Here is a 20281-nt window from a genome sequence, read left to right as displayed (position 1 = left end):
CTACAATATATGCATCATCATTTGTATTGTTGTATCTTTTAGTTACAGAGCCAAACTCTGGTGCCTGTGCGTGCACATTCAAAGACAAGATTTGGCCTATAATTGATTTAGCTGAATTACACAGTGGTATTAGAATAAATATATGCTGAACAGTGTATTCAAGTACATTACCATTAGATCATAAACAAATGTTTGATCTGAGCTTGATTTAAAGCACTAATTTCTAGCATAGAAAGGTCAAAGCTTCTTTGTTTCCACTTACAGATTTTGTATAAGAGAAGTTAATTGGTAACTTATTTGGTCATGAGACTGTTTTATAAATGAACCACAAAATAAAACAAAGGCCTTAAAAGAACACGAGAAGAAATTAAAGTTTTGGTTTTTTGTTTTTGTTTTTTTTTTAAGGAAGGCAAACAATGCAGAAGGAATTAAATACGATGAAAAATGAGGATATATGTTTTAATGTGGACAAAACACACACATCACCCTGCCTGCAGTCAATGGACCCCGATGTAAAGTCTCACAGAACTGCACCACTAAGTGAAGAATTCAGGGCACAGCTTGCACAGTTCCAGTACAGTCCTTCACTTGGAGATATAGAACCCTTTCATGGATCCTTAGAAGGAGGGTCCCGAAAACGCAAAAGCATGCCCACAAAAATGCCTCATGCTATCTGCACAGGCGATCCCACATCACCATCACACAGCTCTGAAGACAACAACATATGCTCTCCAAGTTTTCCTTTGATGTATCAACAACCCACACAGCCCAAGTACAGCTCCCAAATGATTGATCTGTGTAACATTGGTTTTCAGTTCTACAGAAGTCTGGAGCACTTTGGAGCCAAGCCCATTAAACAAGAACAAGTAAAGCCCAACATGATGTGGCCCAACACTCCTGCATTTGTGCAGACTCCTTACTCCTATTACCCGAAAGTTCACCCTGGCCTGATGTTTCCTTTTATTATACCCCCAAACTTTCATTTCAGGAATTCCTTCCAACTGAAAAGACCCTTGGAGCCAGCATTCAGGAGGACTGAGCTGAGCGAAAGTGGTGACAATAAACAGAAGGTGGAAAGAGTAGATGTCAACCTCCAGATTGATGACAGCTATTATGTCGATGTAGGGGGAGAACAAAAACGATGGCAATGCCCAATGTGTGAAAAGTCCTACACTTCCAAGTACAATCTGGTCACCCACATCTTGGGACACAGTGGCATCAAACCTCATGCTTGCACTCGGTGTGGGAAACTTTTCAAGCAGCTGAGTCACTTACACACTCATATGTTGACACACCAGGGCACTCGACCACATAAGTGCCAGGTGTGTCACAAGGCTTTCACCCAAACCAGTCATCTGAAGAGACATATGATGCAACACAGTGACATCAAACCCTACAACTGTAGGATTTGTGGCAGAGGTTTTGCCTATCCAAGTGAGCTGAAAGCCCACGAGACTAAGCATGAGAGTGGCAGAGAGAATATTTGTGTGGAGTGTGGTCTTGACTTTCCAACCCTGGCCCAGCTGAAGAGACACTTAACAACCCATCGAGGTCCTATACAATACAATTGCACAGAATGTGATAAAACTTTCCAGTACCCAAGCCAGCTGCAAAACCACATGATGAAGCACAAAGATATCCGTCCATACATATGTACTGAATGTGGCATGGAGTTTGTTCAGCCCCACCATCTCAAGCAACACTCCTTAACCCACAAGGTAAGTCACTAATGTGTAAATTTGCCCTGATCTTGAAGGCCAACACAAAGCCTTTGCACCATTAAAATCCAACTTACATACTCCAAAAGAACTGATATCTACAGGCCCTTGTATGGATTTGAATTTTATGCAAAAACAACAAGAATAGTATGGCCATTAACAGAAATGATCTCTAGTCTTAAGAAATTCAGTGCAAGAAAAAAGAAATCTCATCATAGCCAGGAGTTCACTCAAGTTGCTTGTATTACTCCCCAAATTTAAATACACATTCTCCACATTAGTTTAGTTTTTATCTTCATGAAAACCATAGTTTTGTATAATGATCTTTAGCAGTGAAATTTAAACACATTTTTTTAACCATGTATAGACAAGAAAATTTACTACTCCTTGTTAAATTTTGTGTAAACGGCTTCTGTACTACAGTTAGAAAAACCATCCCAACCTCTACCACCTTATCCTAGAAGTAACCTAGAAAAACAAGTGACTGGAGCTGTACAAAAAGGGATCTGATCCAAAGCCCTTTGACATAAGTGGGAGTCTTTGCACTGGCATCAATAGGTTTTGGATCAGGTGTATAATCTGGAATGAACAGAAAAGAGTTTTCAGTGTGATGCGTAACATCTGCAATTAGAATTCTCAGTATATCACAAACCTATGGTAAGGATCAATTTTAATCTAACAATCAAATTGTATTTTAACTAATGTTGATAAACTAACAAACACATCCACATGTTTTATGAACAATTGGATTCAGATTTGGGTCTTCTCCCCCCTCCAGTGGTCTAATTTGGGTTAATGTTTAAAATTAAAACACTAAGAACACAGAACATTGCAAAATTTAAGTATTATAAGCTAATTTTTTAGACAACTACCGGTACATAGTCAGTATTTTCTTTTCTCTTTTTCTTCCCATTTCCTCTTCTGTAGGACCAACTCTTCTTTGGATTTACTCTGTAATTTTAAACTTAGCTAAAAGTCTAATACAAACTTGCAATAAAAAATGCAACACCTTCTTGCCCGTAATTAATCAAGTGTGATCAGTTGTGAGCACAATGGAAGAGTCCTTAGCTTCTAACGGTCTGTTGGATCTTAAAGCTATTATTTGTATCCACAGTTAATGTTTTATGCCCACAGATGGTCAGTAATGCCCAGTGCCACTGGTATTATTGCTTTAATTGCATGACTTTTTGCTCCTTACAAAAAATTGAGCAGGTAATTTTAAAATATTTTTCCTCAAAATAGAGACAGACTCTTTCTTTGTTCCTTAAGGCTAAATCCAACACCCATTGAAGTCAAACTCCTACCACTGACTTCAACAGGGATTGTTCCAGGCTCCTAGTTATCAGATGTTGGAAAGTTATTTTAGGTCTCACTTAAGTTTATAAATGGTTGACTTGGTATTGGCATACATGCAATTGGTAGGTAAGCTACTAGTAGAGCAGTAGAATTTTACCACTGGGTTTGTCATTTGGATGTCCTAATGATATTAATACAGGGTAAAATTTTCAAAAGCTCCTATGCCACAGGCTGCTAAGACCCATTTTCTGAAAGGAGCTAGACAATTTTTTCCACAGTGTTATATAATAATTTCTCATCACTAATAAAATCATATGATGCTCTTGTAGTCAGTAAGAAAATCAGTTTAATGGCTCTCCCATAGACTTTCAGTGGAACTTGGGAAAGTGATTTCACTTCCCCGTGTCTTGGTTTTCCCCCATTTGTAAAATGAAGAACATGCTCCCCTATATTAATGTTCATAAAGTGCTATGTGATCTTTGGATGAAAGCACTATAGAAGTGCAAAATTATTATCTAAACGGAGTTTGAAAGGGGAGGCCGAATAGCCTGATATGACTGCTCTGTAAAACTTACTGAGGGAAGTGCCACTTGCTATTCCTCACTCCTATTTATATTGTTCTGTCATATAGACATTTTATGGTTTCTCTTTCCCCTTACAAAATCTTACATAAATTGACCAGAAGAAAACAAAAGTATCCAAATAGCTACCACTTCAGCAGGGTGATGTTAACAAGAACTGAACTTATTCATTGGTTTATTAGCACTGCTTGAATATATATTCATATAACAGCTTTGAAAATAAATGACTGAAACAGTCACATCTATTCAGTTTTCTGACTTTCTGTTTCCATAAGGGTGTAAAAGAGCATAAATGTAGGATCTGTGGCCGGGAGTTCACTCTGCTAGCCAACATGAAGAGACATGTGTTGATCCACACCAATATCAGAGCCTACCAGTGTCACCTGTGCTTCAAGAGCTTTGTGCAGAAACAGACTCTGAAGGCACATATGATTGTCCACTCTGATGTCAAGCCCTTTAAATGCAAGGTAAGACTTTCTCATGAGTTGCAGAGGCACAGTATTAGTGAATGCTCCCGAGATTTCATTAAGAGTGGCAGGATGCAATTGGAAAAGCAATACCTAAAATAATATTATATGCTAATTTAAATTCACTTTTCAGAATAATTCTTTAGTTTCTTTTCTTAATCAAAGTAGTTTCAGTGCAAATAAAAAATCCAAAACAGGGGCAGGAAAAATTACAGATTTTTTTTTATTTCCCACCTTAAATATTTTCAGTATCCTTAATCTTGAAGCTGTATTTTTTTCCTTAGTGAGTACTAAAGGTAGTTGCTGATCTGATAATGATAATAAAAATAGCTGACATTTCTTCTTTAGAATGAAATATGCTAGATAAAAGTGCTCAATAAATTGATGTACCTATTAAAATACATTGACCTGGGGAGTCACAGAAATGCCATTAACAATGCTCCATAATCCTACACTATAGCTGGTGCAAGACATGAGGTACACTGTAGCAAAACAGAACTACAAAAACATTTTGAATAGGTCAAATATAATTGCCTCCAAACTGAAATTTGGCCAGGACATTAGTATCCCAGCCTTCTGAAAAATACTTGTTTGCCTTTTGTGATGACAACCAAATAGCATAGGTTCATCTTAGGCAGGATTGCTACCTCCCTCAAGATAGCGCACAGAAATTAAATGGATGTAAAGCACATCTTGATCTGAACTTCAAGTTTGGAGGCATTTGGATTTGGGGTTCTGATTTACAACCATCTGAAGAAGTGGGTTGTACCAGCAAAAGCTCATGATACCATCTATATGTTTTGATAGTCTTTAAGGTGCTAGACTATTTGTTGTTTTTCAATTTTTTATCATAGGGAAGAAGTTATTCAAGTTTGTTTTCCTGCTTAAGGCTGACCTGTATAATCACCATTTTCATTTCTTATATGTATTACTTCTTTTAACTGACAACATGGCTCAATAATATATCTTTTGCTTATAATGCCCAAATTTGTATGTTTCAGTCTCATTTGGGTATCCTTTAAGCACAAAGGAACTGAATGCAGTATAAATACTTACAGAGCATTATGTTTTCCAGTTTCTGCATAAACTCCTGGGCTTCGTCTTCACTGCCAGTTCTTCTGGCAGAAAATATGGTAATGAGGGAATAATTAGCATAAGTTGTGATCTCATTAACATATTTTCTGCTGTTTTGTTTTGTGCAAGGGGTTTTTGCACAAAAAGAAACAGTGTGGACTCTTTTTTTGTGCAAAGACCCTGTTTTCGGCAAGATCCTTATGCCTGTCAGGCTACGTCTACATAGCTTCCCTCTTCTGAAAAAGCCTATGCAAATGAAGTGTGGATTAGCATATTGCCGCACTTCATTTGCATAAGTAATTAGGAGCCATTTTTGTGCAAGTAATTAGGAGCCGTTTCTGCATCTACACAGTGCCTTTTTGTGCAAAACCCCTCTCTTGCGCAAGAGCTGTTCTTCCTTGATTTTTCAGGAAGAACTGCTCTTGTGCAAGAGGGGGTTTTTATGCAAAAAGGCACTGTGTAGATGCAGGAGCAGCCCGAGGCTGGCTGCAGCAGCTGGCACCCTAGGCGGGGTGGTGCAATTGGCTCCCCTGCCTGCATGGCTGTCAATGGCTGTGATGTCACCATGGGGCGCCCGGGCCAGCAGCGCCCTAGGCAGCTGCCTGGCTCGCGTAGGCTCACGGGCCACCCCTGTGTAGATGGTGCCTTTTTGCACAAAAACCTCTTGAGCAAAACCAGCTCCTAATTACTTATGCAAATGAAGCAAGGGAATATGCTAATCCACACTTCATTTGCATAGGCTTTTGCGGAAGCGGGAAGCTGTGTAGATGTAGCCTCACAGGCATAAGGATCTTGTGCAAAATGGGGTTTTTGCACAAACCACCCCCCCATCCACACTGCTTCTTTTTGCGCAAAAAGACATGATGGAAAATATGCTAATGAGATCACAACTTATGCTAATGAGTTTCTCATTAGCATATTTTCTGCCAGAAAAACTGGCATTGAAGATATAGCCCTGGAGTTTGATCTGGATGCAATCTTTGAATTCTTCATTCAAGAGTCTGAAATGAGACCTGTTCTTAAAGGAAATGAAAGGTAGAGCTAATCACAAAATTTTCAATGAAATAGTTTTCTGTTGGAAAATGCACTTTAGTCAAAATCAAAATGTTTAATGGGAAAATAATTATATCAATTAATTTTTAAATGGAAAAAAATCAAAACAAATTATTTCAACTTTCTTGTTTTGTTTAAATAATGCTGAAATGTTTTGTTTTGACTTTATTGTTTCAGATCTGCTTGTTCATACTTTTATATAATATTACAATGATTTCATTTTATTACAATGTTATTTAACATCAAAGCATATTGTATTTAATATGTCATATTGTTGCCATATTATCAAAACAAAACACTTCACCTTATTAAAACAATGTTTCGATGGTACCAAATGACAAATGTTTAAAAATTTGTCAATGGGTAATTTAAAAAATTTCAGTCTTTTGTTCTGATTCAGAACAAACCAGAGTAGCAAGCAACATGTTTTTCAACTAGCAGCAAAAGCTTCAGAGGAACACCTGTTTTCCTCCCCATCTCTACCCAACATTGCCTTTCAGAACAAAAACAAATAAGCATTGTGGGCCACATTCTTCCCACTACTACACTGGTAGAAGTAATGTCTCTGAAGTCAAAAAGGAATTGAACTGCTGTAAGAAAGGGGAATGCCAGGGCCCCTAGCTCAGGGTTATCCATTGCCTCTCTGGTAGAATCCCCAAAGGAAATTTGGATTAGTCAAGACTTTTTGGATGGTATTCAGAGGGTTAAGGCAATGACCAGATAGCAGCCTTTTGGCACCCCGTTCCTCCTCAGCAGAAGGAAGGATATAGCTGTATGAACTGCCTGCTTAACAATGGCTCACATGTCCCCAGGGAACCGCCTGCAAATAGATTTCATCTTGCTTTCTCTTGTACTTTTCAAAGCTTCCTGTTTTCTCACGGTCCTTTTGGACAATTTACAGTCTTTCTCCCTCTCCCTCTCTCTCTGTGAGGAAAGGAACACCCTTCTTATGAGGAAAAAAAAATAGAAGAAGAATGTAAGGGAAGGACAGCACAGCAGTGGCCTTTCTGCCTCACTGCAGGCTGCAATTTTTGAGGCTTTTTTTCTCATAGCAAAAGAAAACACATGGCTTTCCTATATGTCTAATCACAGCCACACACAGACTATCTGATGTTAGGGAGTAGAAAATTCTTGTGCCTTGTGTTTCCTCACCCAGCTACAGCTTGTAATCTCATTTGGCTCACTCTCTGAAGAGTGAAGATCCTTTCAGCTTTTAAAAAACAAAGTCTATGCTTCCTTATTAACAAAAAATACTACAGTATTCAGTACCAGTTGCTTCCAATGATGTTCTGTTGCTACAATAAGATGGGAAGATTGCTTCTCCTGAAATTAATAAGAGGTTTGCCATTGGCAGTGAAATCAATAACCATTGAATCTTTACTAAAGAATACTTTGGTATTTTCCTCAGTAATACCAAGTACACTTGGTAGCCTTGGTCTTGGAGTAAGAGTTTTATTCATGCTCATTCCATTCTTTGCTTCTCTTCCAAGACTGCCCACAAGGACGCTAGTGTGTCCCAAGCTTTCCTATTATATCCAAGAGCATGGTTTCAAATCAGTAGGTAATGGAAATGAATTCATACTGTAGAAAATTTTTAAAGACTCATAAAATGCTTGACAGAGTCTAATACCGAGACTCTGGAACATGGTGCTTTGTGCTATAGGGTTACTTCATGGCATGAGCAAATGGCTCAGCTTACAGGCATTTTGCTACAAAATTTTGAGTAAGTCAGTGGGACAATTCACTGGCCAGTATGTCAAAAGACTCTCAATAGCTATAGGAGTTCAATTAGTTTTTGTCAGTTTTATTTCTCACAACTAAACCAGTTTAACAATGAGCTCCACATGTAAACTACATTGTTTCACCTGACCTGGAATCTCTCACAGGAGACTGTCTGCTCCCTGTAGTTCCCACAGCTCTAGGCCACTGCCTGGGAAGCACTACATTCCAACAGATTGGCTTCCAGCTTTCCTAGCTGGCTCTCAGCAGGCTCTGCTCCCAGTCTGTTTGACTGGGACTTACGGAGAGCTTCTCTGCTGCCTTCTTTTCTTTGTCCTGTTCTCTAAACTCAGGCTGCTTTTATATGCCCATAGACCTGACTCTGAGAGCATGACTACACTACAGTTATTTTGAAATAACAAGGTGAGCATCCACACAGCTAGCCCATTATTTTGAAATTCTTTCAAAATAAAGGGTTTGTTATTTTGAAATAATAACCCCTCATTCTAAGAGAAATAACACTTATTTCAAAATTGCTGTTTCAAAATAGAGTTAATGTGGATGCTCAGCTGCTGCTATTTCAAAATAACTATTCCCCAGAGTCATTCAAATAATTACTTCCCAATGCTTCCATGGGTTCTAAATCAAGATAGTGTGTCCACATTAAGAGATCCTGCCTCGGACTAAATTCGAGGCTTCCCTGTAGTGTGGACATGCTATTTCAAAATAGTTATTTTGGGAGTTATTTCAAAATAACTTATTTCAAAATAACCTGGTAGTGTAAACATAGCCTGAGTCACAATCTTCTGCCATGTGACCCTGGAACGTATTCCCCTTCAGTTGGAAGGTAGGCAGAATCTGGCAAAGGGTGGAACTGAGCCCAAAACCCCACAGAGGTCCAGTTCACCCTGTAATCGTGCCCTTCCCTGCCAGCCACTCTCCTAATAGATATAATTTTATTTCCTTTGTTTTATTGTCCTGTAACATCTCCCTCGCGGATTTTCCCTTGGCATCACTTCCCCCCTGCCATCAAGGGATTCAGTTTCCAATTACATTCTTCAGCTCTAGTGAAAAGTGGTTTTAGGGTCAGGAGCAAATTTAGCTTTATTCCATTCCTTAGACTGTGAATGATTCAGGGAAATGGAAACTCTGTCCTCTTTGTCCAGAGAATCAGACCCATTTTGTTTCCTCCAGAGAAAAAGAACCAACAATATGTACGGCTGACTAAAAAGACTCTTGCAGAACTTGTTTTTATAAACCTTATAAAGACTCCTAGACGAATTAACTACTTTAATTATTCAGACTGATGTGTTACTTGCATTTCTTTGGTTAGTATTTTAGAAGATAGGTACAAAAATCCTCCAGTCTGAGCAACAGATTAGCCAGAATGTGAACAACAAATGTTCTCAGGCTAAAAAATATCTCTTAAATTCAGAGAATCATTGCTATATCATGGGCTGTTCCAGCTGCTATTAAGAGCAGCTATTGTCCTTCATGGATTTTACTATGTTAACAGGGCTGAGGATAGACTTGCCTGGGCCCTGGGTAAGGTGGGAAGGAGACTAGTTAGAGAAGGAGCATGGCCTCAAGTGGTAGGGGTGGGGATGAGGCAAGTCTCCCTCACCCAAACATTCTGTGTCATCAGAAACACACCACCTGTGACTTGGTGCCAATGTAAAGGGCCCAAGGCTCTGGATGCTGCCCACTTCCCTCCTGTCTCCCCTTCCCCCAATTCCCTATCAGCAGTCCTCTACGCTAATCAACACTTCTTTGCCTCTCTTTCCCCCTGGATGCTTTCTGAGGCACTGATTTCAATAGGGATTTATTACTGAATGAGAACGGAGAACAGAGTTTGATCCTGTAGTTGTATATAATTACACAGATTATGATAAATCAATTGCTGCAGTTGCTACCACCACAAAAGATTAGCAAAAAATGATATTAAAAAGTATCAGACAGCAATCTGAGGATGCAAAGGATCCAGGTCATGGTGAAATCTGCTGTGTTATTATTTTAGTATACTGTCTGCTGTAAATAGAGGTGATCAAAAAGTGGGCAACTATTCAACTGATGAAACAAGATTTCAGAAGCAGGAACTAAGTTGCCTATGAACAGTTTATAATTCTTGAATGGATATATCTGAAATGATTTTGTCACAATTTCTACAAATAATTCTTGACCTATAAATGGAGTACAGCCTATTCATTGCAGATATTTAATCATGAAAATTTGAAATATAAGCTGCCAGATTTGTTATCTTTCCTTGGAAGCTTAGGACATAGAGTCCTATTTCCTAATTGGATGAGTAATACTTAGAATCTAGTGTCCTGTGTGAAATTACAAATTAATAATTCATTTTCTGAGACTATTCTAAAACTTTTATTAAAACTGGGTTTTTTTCTGTGAGCACTTTTGCCAATAAACTCGCTGGCATATTTGCAGAAGACAAAACAAGGACTAACACAGAGGAAGCAAATCATTTAAAAATGCAAGTGACTATTTTCAGATATTTTTCAGTATTCATTCAATTCTATTGTAGATTTGAAAAGAATACTCAGATATCATGCAGTTTTTAATAGTTCAGTTAACTTTTCTCAGAGGAAAATGGGAAGCAGTTCTAGTGCAGAAAAAAGAGGGGGATAGTCCACCCAAGATCAGCCCACAATTTTAAACTTTCCCCACAACAGCAGATAGTCTGGTAGACAGTGTAACAAATTTGAATCATCCCTCAAACAATAGTATAGTAAATTCCCCAAAATAATGTGAAATATCTAAATCAGAATTCAAATGAAACCAAGGTTTCTAGTTTAAATCCATATAGAAAGTACTGTATTTAGCTAGGGAGCCCCTGGGCTCATATAATATGAAGATGCAGATTAATCAGTTCAACTGGGAAGAGACTTTGATTAAAATTTTTCCAAAAAGGAGTTCAAATGTACAGTATGCAGTGGGTTCTACGTCTGCTGGAAACTTTCCTGACTGAGGGAGACATCAATATGAAAGGAAGAAATGAAGTTACTTGTTACATCCTTATCAGGAATTGGAAGTTCAGAAGTCCATAACAGGGTTAACAAATATCTGTTTGTATATCTACATAGCAGCATTATTTCAGAATAACTGGTGTTATTCCAAAATAACATAATGCACATCTATACTACAAGCATTTATTTCAAATAATGTCAAGCTGGAGGACTTCTTACTCTGACATATGTTAATCCTCCTTTCATGAGGAGTAAGGGAAGTCGAAGGAAGAGTGTTCTTCCTTTGACTTCCTGTTGTGTCGACAGTGCTGAAAGGCAAATTAAGCTATTTTGACTTAAGCTACACAATAGACGTAGCTGAAGTTGCATAGCTTAATTCGACTTTTACCCTGTGTGTTTGAGAACACATTTTGTTTATAGGGCAATGAAAGGAGACATCTAGGAACAAAAACAAAAACCCAACATATTGTTTCATCAAAGGGAAACCTGCTGGATCAATGGCTAGTGTTGGAATTAATGTGCTCCAGGAAAACCTGAGTCATTGTTGCAGCCACAAGACTGTCTGAACTTCAGCTTACTCATCACAGGCATAAAAAACAGAAGCTAGTACACAGAAAAGGAGAGGATCAGAGAAGAATCAAGAGGATGTGGGGGAGGGAGAATTTGCTTTTACTATCTTTCTGCTAAATACTTCTGTCATTAGAAGTGCATGGATAGGGAAGCTATACACTACTTCATTAATACCTTTTACCTGTCTGATCTTTCATCAGAAGTTTTCCATGTTCCTTCTTGGCATGGTATTAAGGTCTAGATTTAAACAGCAGAAAGTATATGGCCTGACTGAACAGGCAGGGTTGCCAGGTGTCCGGTTTTCGCCTGGACAGTTCGGTATTCGGGTCCCCCCATCCGGTAAAAAAAAACCCAGAAAATACCGGACATGTGAAATGTCCGGCATTTCCTGTTTCCCTTGGATGGAAGCCCGGCGGGGACAATTTTCCCCTGCCGCATCTGGCGGGGGTGGAGGAGTGAGGAGTGTGGGGCCGTTTAAAGGCGCAGCGCCCTTTTTTCCCCTTAACTTTGGTCTCCCCCGGGTTTTTTTTTGCTTAACAACTTTGGTCTCCTCCTTTTTTTCCCCCAACAGAATTCCCCCCCACACTCTTTTTTGTTTGTTTGTTTGAGGGGTGTTCGGTATTTTTTGTTAAACCATCTGGCAACCCTATGAACAGGATTTTGAAGTTGTGATTTATTTAAAGCTAAAAGATATAGAACTAGGCCCAGGCCCCTTTAAATGTCCACCAGAGCTTTGAGCAGTGCACACCCGGTGACACTGAAGGGCTGGCTGGGGCCTTTAGCCCATCTTCTACCTGAGGCCTGTTGCCTTCTGGGGGCCTGGAGCCAGCCTCTCCTAGCCTGGCGAAGTCTGTCCTGAGCCTTGACTAAGCTTATAGAGCTGAGCCTCTTATGCCCATTTTATGGGCTTTCTCTGATTCTGAAGGGCTCTTTATTTAGATTCTTACAACATTAAACAACCCAAAGTGTTTGCTTAGCTATGTATGTATGTATGTATGTATTTGGATAGAATAAGCCCCAGCACTATACTGACAGTTTGTTTTTGTTCTTTGGACACAGTTTGGAATGATAAAATGAAGTTCCTGGCAGAAGCTGTCTGGGCTACAGTACATTCTTATCTCAAGGGGAAATTGTATTTACCTTTAAAGTGCTCGCCTTATAGGTGCATCTACAAAATAAATCATTTTAATTTCCATTGTTCTTGACAGCTGTGCGGAAAGGAATTTAACAGAATGCACAATTTAATGGGACACATGCACTTGCATTCCGACAGCAAACCATTCAAGTGTCTCTATTGTCCCAGTAAATTCACCTTGAAGGGAAACCTCACCAGACACATGAAAGTCAAACACGGGGTCATGGAAAGAGGATTTCATTCTCAAGGTAATAACTAGCAAGAAGGTTGTTCTTGCAGTGGTTTGAATGCACACAATGACACTGTAAAGGGCACAGTGACAGATCTCAAAAGATAGTTGTTTCCTCTGCTTTTGATACTGGAAATTACTGAACTTCACATTGCTAGGAGATTATGTTGCAATGTAAGAGAGGTTTATTGAACCATATCAATGTTTTCTAAACATTATCTGTCACTGTTCCTCAATCTCTGTCACTGCACAGTAGATGAACTTCCTTGGATCTCCATCTTATCCAGGTAGTGCAGTAGAGTTTCAGTTTTACTGATTAGTTTGGGCCATGGAAGGGAGTTTAAGAGTTTTAGTCCTCATAAGACCAAGATGATCATGGTGGGTTGAAGAAGCAATTGGAGGACATAGCATAGAGATTATACTGACCCTCCTGACTGCAGGTGTAATTTATTATTTTTGAGTAAGAATTGCAACTTCATTTGGCGGAATTCCCAGCTGTTTTAACACCCTACATCCTTTTGGAAACTTGTAGCTGGTACAAGACACTGCAACAAGATCTGCCATATCACATGTGGGAACTCCAGTGCCCCATGTTCCTACTGACTGACTTCCAAAATGTCAGGTGTGACCTGTAAAGCCCAAAATAGTCTGGAATTTTCCCACTTGAGAGATAAGTGGGTCAATAAGGCATGATGAGAGACAGAGATCAGGATAGGAGCTCAAACTAGAGCTCCCTCCAGTTACAAGGAGCAATTTCTCCAGTAGGGCATATGCCATTGATATTTATTCCCCATTTTGGTTTGATGAATCAACTGTTGTTGACTTGTGAAGAATATGCTGCCTGTTTGATTAAATGGGCTTTGCTTTTCAGAAGAGTTGAGATAGTTGGGCATGAGGTTTCATTTGGGAATCCGGATGGCAAAGAGATTTTACAAAGTTAGATTTTCTTGATAATTGACTGTTTTGTGCTAGATGGGATTTGTTGGTGTGTTTTTAATAATTGCTGGGATTCCTACAGCCTGCAGTGCATAATTTTAATAACATTTAAAAAACATTAAAATGAAACAGAGGTGGATCCTAACATGTAGAAGTTTAAATGACCTGATATTTACCGTGCAGGGTTCACACACGCACACTTCCCTATGTTTGTCTCTGACCACTGCAACAATGAGACTGCATACATTCTGTAGATGTCATTGCCAGTTATGGAGGAAATAGAACCAGTGGTAGAAATACTTGCCCCACTGAAGTTAATGGGAGTTTTGCTATTGACTTCAATGGGGACAGGATTTCACTTAATGATTTTTAAAACCAGAGATGGGGCCAAACTGTGAAGTCAGACTCCTGATTTGAGTTTCCTCACAGTTGGAGGGTTTTGGAATCTGAGGTTATTGTCTGGGCTCACTTCTGTTTTCAAACAAGCAGAAGGGAAACACACAGAGCAGACGCTCGAGACAAGACCCGTATGAGTATTGTTATGAAAGGAAAGATTCTGTAAGACCATTCAAAAATGTCATCTGATTATTTCCCTAGTAACTTAGCAGAAACGCTGAATGATACATAGCAGGCTTTTCAGTACCATTAGCTGAGGAAGGTCAAACTAAATTAACTGAGGAACAGCAAACTATTTAGAAATGATCAGGGCTACCATTTTAATAGTATTGCTTTGGAAGCAGAGCACCCATAGAATGTATTAACAGGTTTTTATACCTTTTTACCTCACCTTGAATGGGCAGAAATTAAAGCTTTGGTGGTGCTGTAGATGATCAGATATATGTAAAAATATAAACAGGGAAGAAGTGTGTAAATCTAGTAGCAAAAGTAGTCAACTAGAGTTCATGACTATAGGTTTTTGTCCCTATTTGTGTGACTCATTGATAAGTCCAATAATCTATTTTATGCTTCAGTTTAATTATCTATAAAAGGATACAATAATGCTTTTTCTATGTTAACTCTTGCGGTGCCAAGAGACTAATGTTTATTAAATGTTTGGAGCTAAATGGATGAAGGATATACTTTGTAAGGGCAGAATATTTAAACAGTCTGACCCCATCTTACACAAATTGCATTTTAAAAAAAAATCCAAACCCAAACCATGGTTTGACTAAAAAGACAGCATTAAATAAACTTATGTATAAATTGTAACCTTTTTTTAAACCACCATAAGGTTTTGGAAGAGGAAGAATTACACTGTCCCAAACAGGTGTCTTGAGAAACTTGGAACAGGAAGAGCCTTTTGACCTTTCCCAGAAAAGCCAAGGAAAAGGAATTTCATTTCATTCTGATGGTGAGAGTGCCAAGGGAAGCTCAGGTCAGGAGGAAGAGGAAGACAACTGCTATGAAGCAGAGCAGTACAGTCCTGTCATGTACCATCATGAAAACAACAAGCTGTATATGCCCCGAAATCTGTCTAGCAAATCAGACTACGTGGTGAAAGATTTCAAAGAGTCCTACTGTGATGAGAAGGAGGAAATGTTGAGAGAAGGAGGACTGGAGAAGGAGAAAGGAAATCAAGACAAAGAGAGCCAAGAGGAGAGAGACTTTGCAAATAACAAGGAATGCCTGAACTTTAGACCCTTTGAACAGGCCAGACTCAGCCATTCTCTCTCTGATTACCTATACTTCAAACACAGGAAGAACAGTTTAAAAGAATTACTGGAAAGGAAAATGGAAAAACAAGCAATGCTTATAGGCATCTAAATTGACAACTTTTAAGTTACACTTGGAAACTGAGAACCAGGCAACTCATTCATGGTTGTTAAAATGAATAGTTATTGCAAAAAATTGGCAGCTTGTAAACGTTTTTCAGGATGAACGAGCCAAATGAATACAGATAATTTTAAGATAAAAATATAGAATATTTCATTTCCTGGTGTAATTTGACTGCTTTATTCTTCTCTGATAGACATCATTTTCATATATATTCATTTCATATATAGGCAGACAATAGAATGGGTAAAGAGGTTTTATTTCCTTTATTTAGGACAATACCTACATATTCACAATTTCTAGTTATCAAAAAGCAGTGTACTGTAGTGTTTGAGGTATAAGTTGACTAAAGAATATATAAGAACACTTATTTCTGCAGGTTTCAAGAAGATGCTAAATGTTTTCCAGCATATGCAGAAATATTGTTAGATATGCATGCATGAGAATACCGTCATTGATAGCAGAATTAACACAACCAAGAGGTTTTGAGTTTTGCAAATGACTGCTTTACTGCATCTGTTTACAGTGGGAAATAGGAAACCAAATAAGATGAAACTCTAATGTTTTGTCAGATAAGCAACAACTTTATAATTTACACTCTTGTGAAAGGACTAGAATTGGGCCTTTTCTTCTATGACAATAGAATATAGTAATGCTCGCCTCTATCTCTATCAGCATGGTAGCATTTAACAATTATTGAAAGTAAATAGCATGAACTGAACAGACATTTTATTTTGTTGTTTGTTCAGGCCAATACATTTGAGGAACAGCAGCACATTGTATTTGCAAGTTTTGCTATAATTCCACATAATTATCTCATTCTTATTGCTTAATTTAGATAAGCACAAGGGTAAAATTTCCCATTCAGCTCTCCATTTTATCTTGGAGCGCACTGCTATTTTGAAAGCCAATCTCTTACCAGCTTTTGTTTTAAAAGAGACATCAAAACAAAACACCCCCACAAAGGCATTAGGGTCTTCTTGTACTTCATTTTCTGTTACTTATTTGACAAGGCTGCATCCTATTGGTCAGTTATGTGAATGGGAGAAAGTTTGTTTGTCAAATCAAAGAAAATTTAGAGTTCTGCTCCTACTATTCTTAATGATTCAGTCCCAGATTTTCATTCTCTGACTCATGTCCTATCCTATTGTATCGGGTCCTGGACAGGGAACATATTATTTTTAAGCAGGATTAGTAAGTACTGTATTCGTGTAATATATGTGGAGTAGTTTGATAGAACACCCTACGTCTTTTATTCTGGTAACTAGTAAGAGTCTTACTCAGAACACATTCCTTTAAAAGTGGACTTTTTTTTTGATCGGTGCCCTCATTTCTATAACTTTGAGAGATATAGCAGAGTCCAAAGCCATATTGTCACTTGACAAGGAAATAACAAAGCTTTAATTCCTTCTTAATTATATGTCCTTTTGAGATTCAAAATAAATCCAATAATTGAATATGTTTAGATTTACATATTAAGACATATTTTAAAAAATATATAAAAATGATTTTCCTCTGTATTTATCCGTCAAGCATTCAATTTAAGATTCTGTTTTACCACTGAAATATGAGATGTCTACAGCACATGAATTTGTTATGAGACACAAATATTATAGCACATATATGTTCATGGGTCATTAGGAACCCAGGCTGATTACTTCTGCTTCAAAATCTGAGTCCTCTATCACTAAAGGAAACACTCTTGGCTCATGGAAGTAGTTCTCACATTCTTTCTGTTGGCCAGTCACTACAGGGAAATACCACTCAAATATGGTTGTGCAGCATACTAGATTTGTACAGTTTAAATCTATAGTGAAAGATATGCTGTCATTTCTGACTACCTTCCAAGGCCTAGAAATGGGATACAATATAACACAAAGATCCTGAATGAGGAGCACATAAATATTACTTTTCCAGGATACTTAAAAATGAAAGATCCATTTCCACAGTCTAATTAACTTTCTTTCTGACTTGAATAATTTTAATAATAAAAGCCAGGGCATACCAAATTTGTGTGGAATGCAGGCAACTTTGGGACTAAAGTGAATGATGCCCCCCCCCCAATAAGGTACATTTGAAAAAAAATAAGAATGGCCATAGTGAGTCAGATCAAAGGTCCAGATAGCCCGGGGTGAGCAAAAGGGCTTCCATGGACCAAATTTGGCCTGCTAACTGAGTTGATCTGGCCCGTGGAGACCCTACTGCTCCCTTGCCCTGATTGGCCTGGGGGGGAGGAGGTGCAACATCTCCCCCCACCCTGTAAGGGGTATAGCGCTTCTAAGCACCATATGCTCCTTGCAGGACAAGGAGCAGGGAGAGAGGAAACTTTGCATGCTCCCCCCGCCCCCAGGCCAGTCAGGGGGCAGGGAGTGAGAGACATCATGTGCTCCCCCTCCCCAGGCCCTAATTAGCCTAGGGGTAGCAGGTGGGAGCCTGCAAAGTCTCTTCCCACCACTAGGGGCACAGGTACCAAGAATCAACTGTCAGCTGTTCAGAACAGCTGGCAGTTCCTTGTGAGGGAGGGAAGACTTTGTGTGCTCTCCCACCCCCAAACCAATCAGGGTCTGTGGGTGGGGAAGCACAGAAGTATCCTGGCCCCACCACTTCCACCTGAGGCCCTGCCCCTTCTGGGGTGGCCTGGGGCCACTTCAAAAATTTCTGAAGTGGCCCCACCAGTCAAAAATTATTGCCAACCCCTGAGATAGCCCATTATCCTGTCTTCTGACAGTGGCCAATATCAGGTGCTGAACAGGTAATCATCAAGTGATCCATCCCCTGTCACCCATTCCCAACTTCCAAGACTCTTTTTGCCAGGACAGCATCCCTGCCCACTCTGGCTAATAGCCATTGATGAACCTATCCTCCATGAATTTATCTAGTTCTTTTCTGAACTGTGTTATAGTCTTGACCTTCACAACATCCTCTGGCAAACAGTTGCAGATCAAACTGACTGTGCAGGTCAACGGCCATTCAGAGATAGGTCCATGCCATTTTATCATATGCATATATGTTACACACTTTTTCATTGTGAGATGGTCCATCCTAGTCATTACATTCAAAAAGGGGCCTTAGGGTTAGGTGTCTATCTTGAAAGCTGTATGGTTGCAGAGGTAGCATTGCTTCATGGATAAAATAATGGACATTGTGAGTCTGTGGTTCTATTCTTGGCTGGGTCATATTGAGCAAGAATTACAGATGAAGAATGCTACTTAAAAACTAGGTGGTATTATGTGATAAGAGACAAAAAACCACACAAAGTGCCTTAGCCAAAAGATATAAGAGATCAGCTAGTCACTCAACATAATCTCATGCAATAGCGGCCAGATTTTTACCCCCAGTCATCCAAATTTCCAAGAGAACTCAGCTTCCATGTAGGCACTACATAAGTGACCAGGTTTTCAAGCATGTTAAGAGTGCAGATGTTTTTAAACATCTAGACTTGAGTAGAGAATACCGAAGTCTGGGCTTGAGCTCTTCTGAAAATGTGGCTACAAACATGGGGTGCTCAATTAGTGACATAAACACTAAAATATTGGCTGTGGAAGAGGTTGCAACAAAATTGCATACTCTTAGAATCTTTACTGATGCCACCAAATGCAAGTGCCAAGTGGGCCCTTCATAAAGTATGTCAATGCAACTACATCAGCTTGCCTGGCTGAGTGATGCAAAGCTTCCAACACCACCTTCATTGTCACCAGCATTTTCCTCCTGATAAAATCTCATGTCGCCTCAGAACAACAGCAAGATGTAGTCCTGTAGCTGAAAGGAAAGGATAGTCTTCCTCAAATTGGCAGTTGGGAACTACCATTCTGATTTGAAATCTGATGTAAACCACACTTCTTACACAAAGAAATGATCACCCGAGTTTTCTTTCCAGGAGGCTCTCAGGAAATTCCAGACTGTTCATTCCCTTAGCCATCAACCATCCCATGCTCATTCATCTTAGATCTATAAAGAATTCAACCAAAGCATTCATGAATCACAGAGTGGCAATGGAATTGCAACAAAGCCATTCCTGAGATAATGATAAGGACTTGGCACAAAGAGACAAGCAAAGCAATGTGGGTCCCAAGGAACAAAATTAAGGACAATCTCCACTGTGAAATGCCTTGCTTTTCTTTTAATCGATCTTCACGTTATTTACATTGCCATTTTTGAAGGGGGGATATTAAGAGCTTTTGGTTTTCAAATTCCTTGTAGAAATAAAAATTGCACTAAAAGTAAGACCTTTTCTAGATCTAATTTTTATGTGCTCTACTATGATCTGCTCTGCCTACAGGCATGGAATTGCTCCAGGTTTATATTATAAAGGAGCCACTGTAAGGTGGCACAGAAAGCTTCACTTTCATTTTCTATAATCTGGACCTTTATAATTGTATTATATTTTAAAACCATTTTAGAGGATGCCTCAATGTGGCCTCTTGCTGATGGTCCCACACTGCCTGCATGGCCACTTTGGCACAGCAGGTCAAATTAAAGCACAGCCACCATGAAAGCTATACATTTAATTTGCTTATACTGATTTCCTTGCTTATTACTGGAATCTGATTAATAATGATTCAAAAGTGCTTATAAAATTTATTTGAGCAAGTGCTCCACAATGAATTTCAGTCAAGGAGCTCTGCCAAAGCCTACTGAAGAATGGTGGATCAGCAACTTCATCAAGGTATGGGCAGCAGAAGGTTCAGGACACACATCGTTATAAGTAGGTAAATGTTACTATCAGGGCAGCACTGGAGTGTTGAGTTC

General features: G+C 39.0%; 1 protein-coding gene across 6 annotated transcripts in view; it reads left to right on the top strand.

Moving 5' to 3' along the window:
- The window catches only part of ZNF366 (zinc finger protein 366), a 39899-nt gene extending 24211 nt beyond the window's left edge, over positions 1 to 15688 (top strand). For all 6 annotated transcript variants that reach the window (XM_006124295.5, XM_006124296.5, XM_089779338.1 and 3 more), the window contains 4 exons: positions 406 to 1718; positions 3871 to 4062; positions 12668 to 12842; positions 14991 to 15688. In XM_006124295.5, the coding sequence (XP_006124357.2) occupies positions 417 to 1718; positions 3871 to 4062; positions 12668 to 12842; positions 14991 to 15523 (2202 nt within the window). In that variant the 5' untranslated portion in view covers positions 406 to 416 and the 3' untranslated portion in view covers positions 15524 to 15688. The remainder of the gene's footprint in view (positions 1 to 405; positions 1719 to 3870; positions 4063 to 12667; positions 12843 to 14990) is intronic.
- Positions 15689 to 20281: the final 4593 nt, after the last annotated feature.

Source organism: Pelodiscus sinensis, chromosome 6 (genome assembly GCF_052426305.1).
Source record: "Pelodiscus sinensis isolate ZL-2025 chromosome 6, ASM5242630v1, whole genome shotgun sequence".
Lineage (NCBI taxonomy): Eukaryota > Metazoa > Chordata > Testudines > Trionychidae > Pelodiscus > Pelodiscus sinensis.
This window is presented reverse-complemented; position numbering and strand designations above follow the sequence as displayed.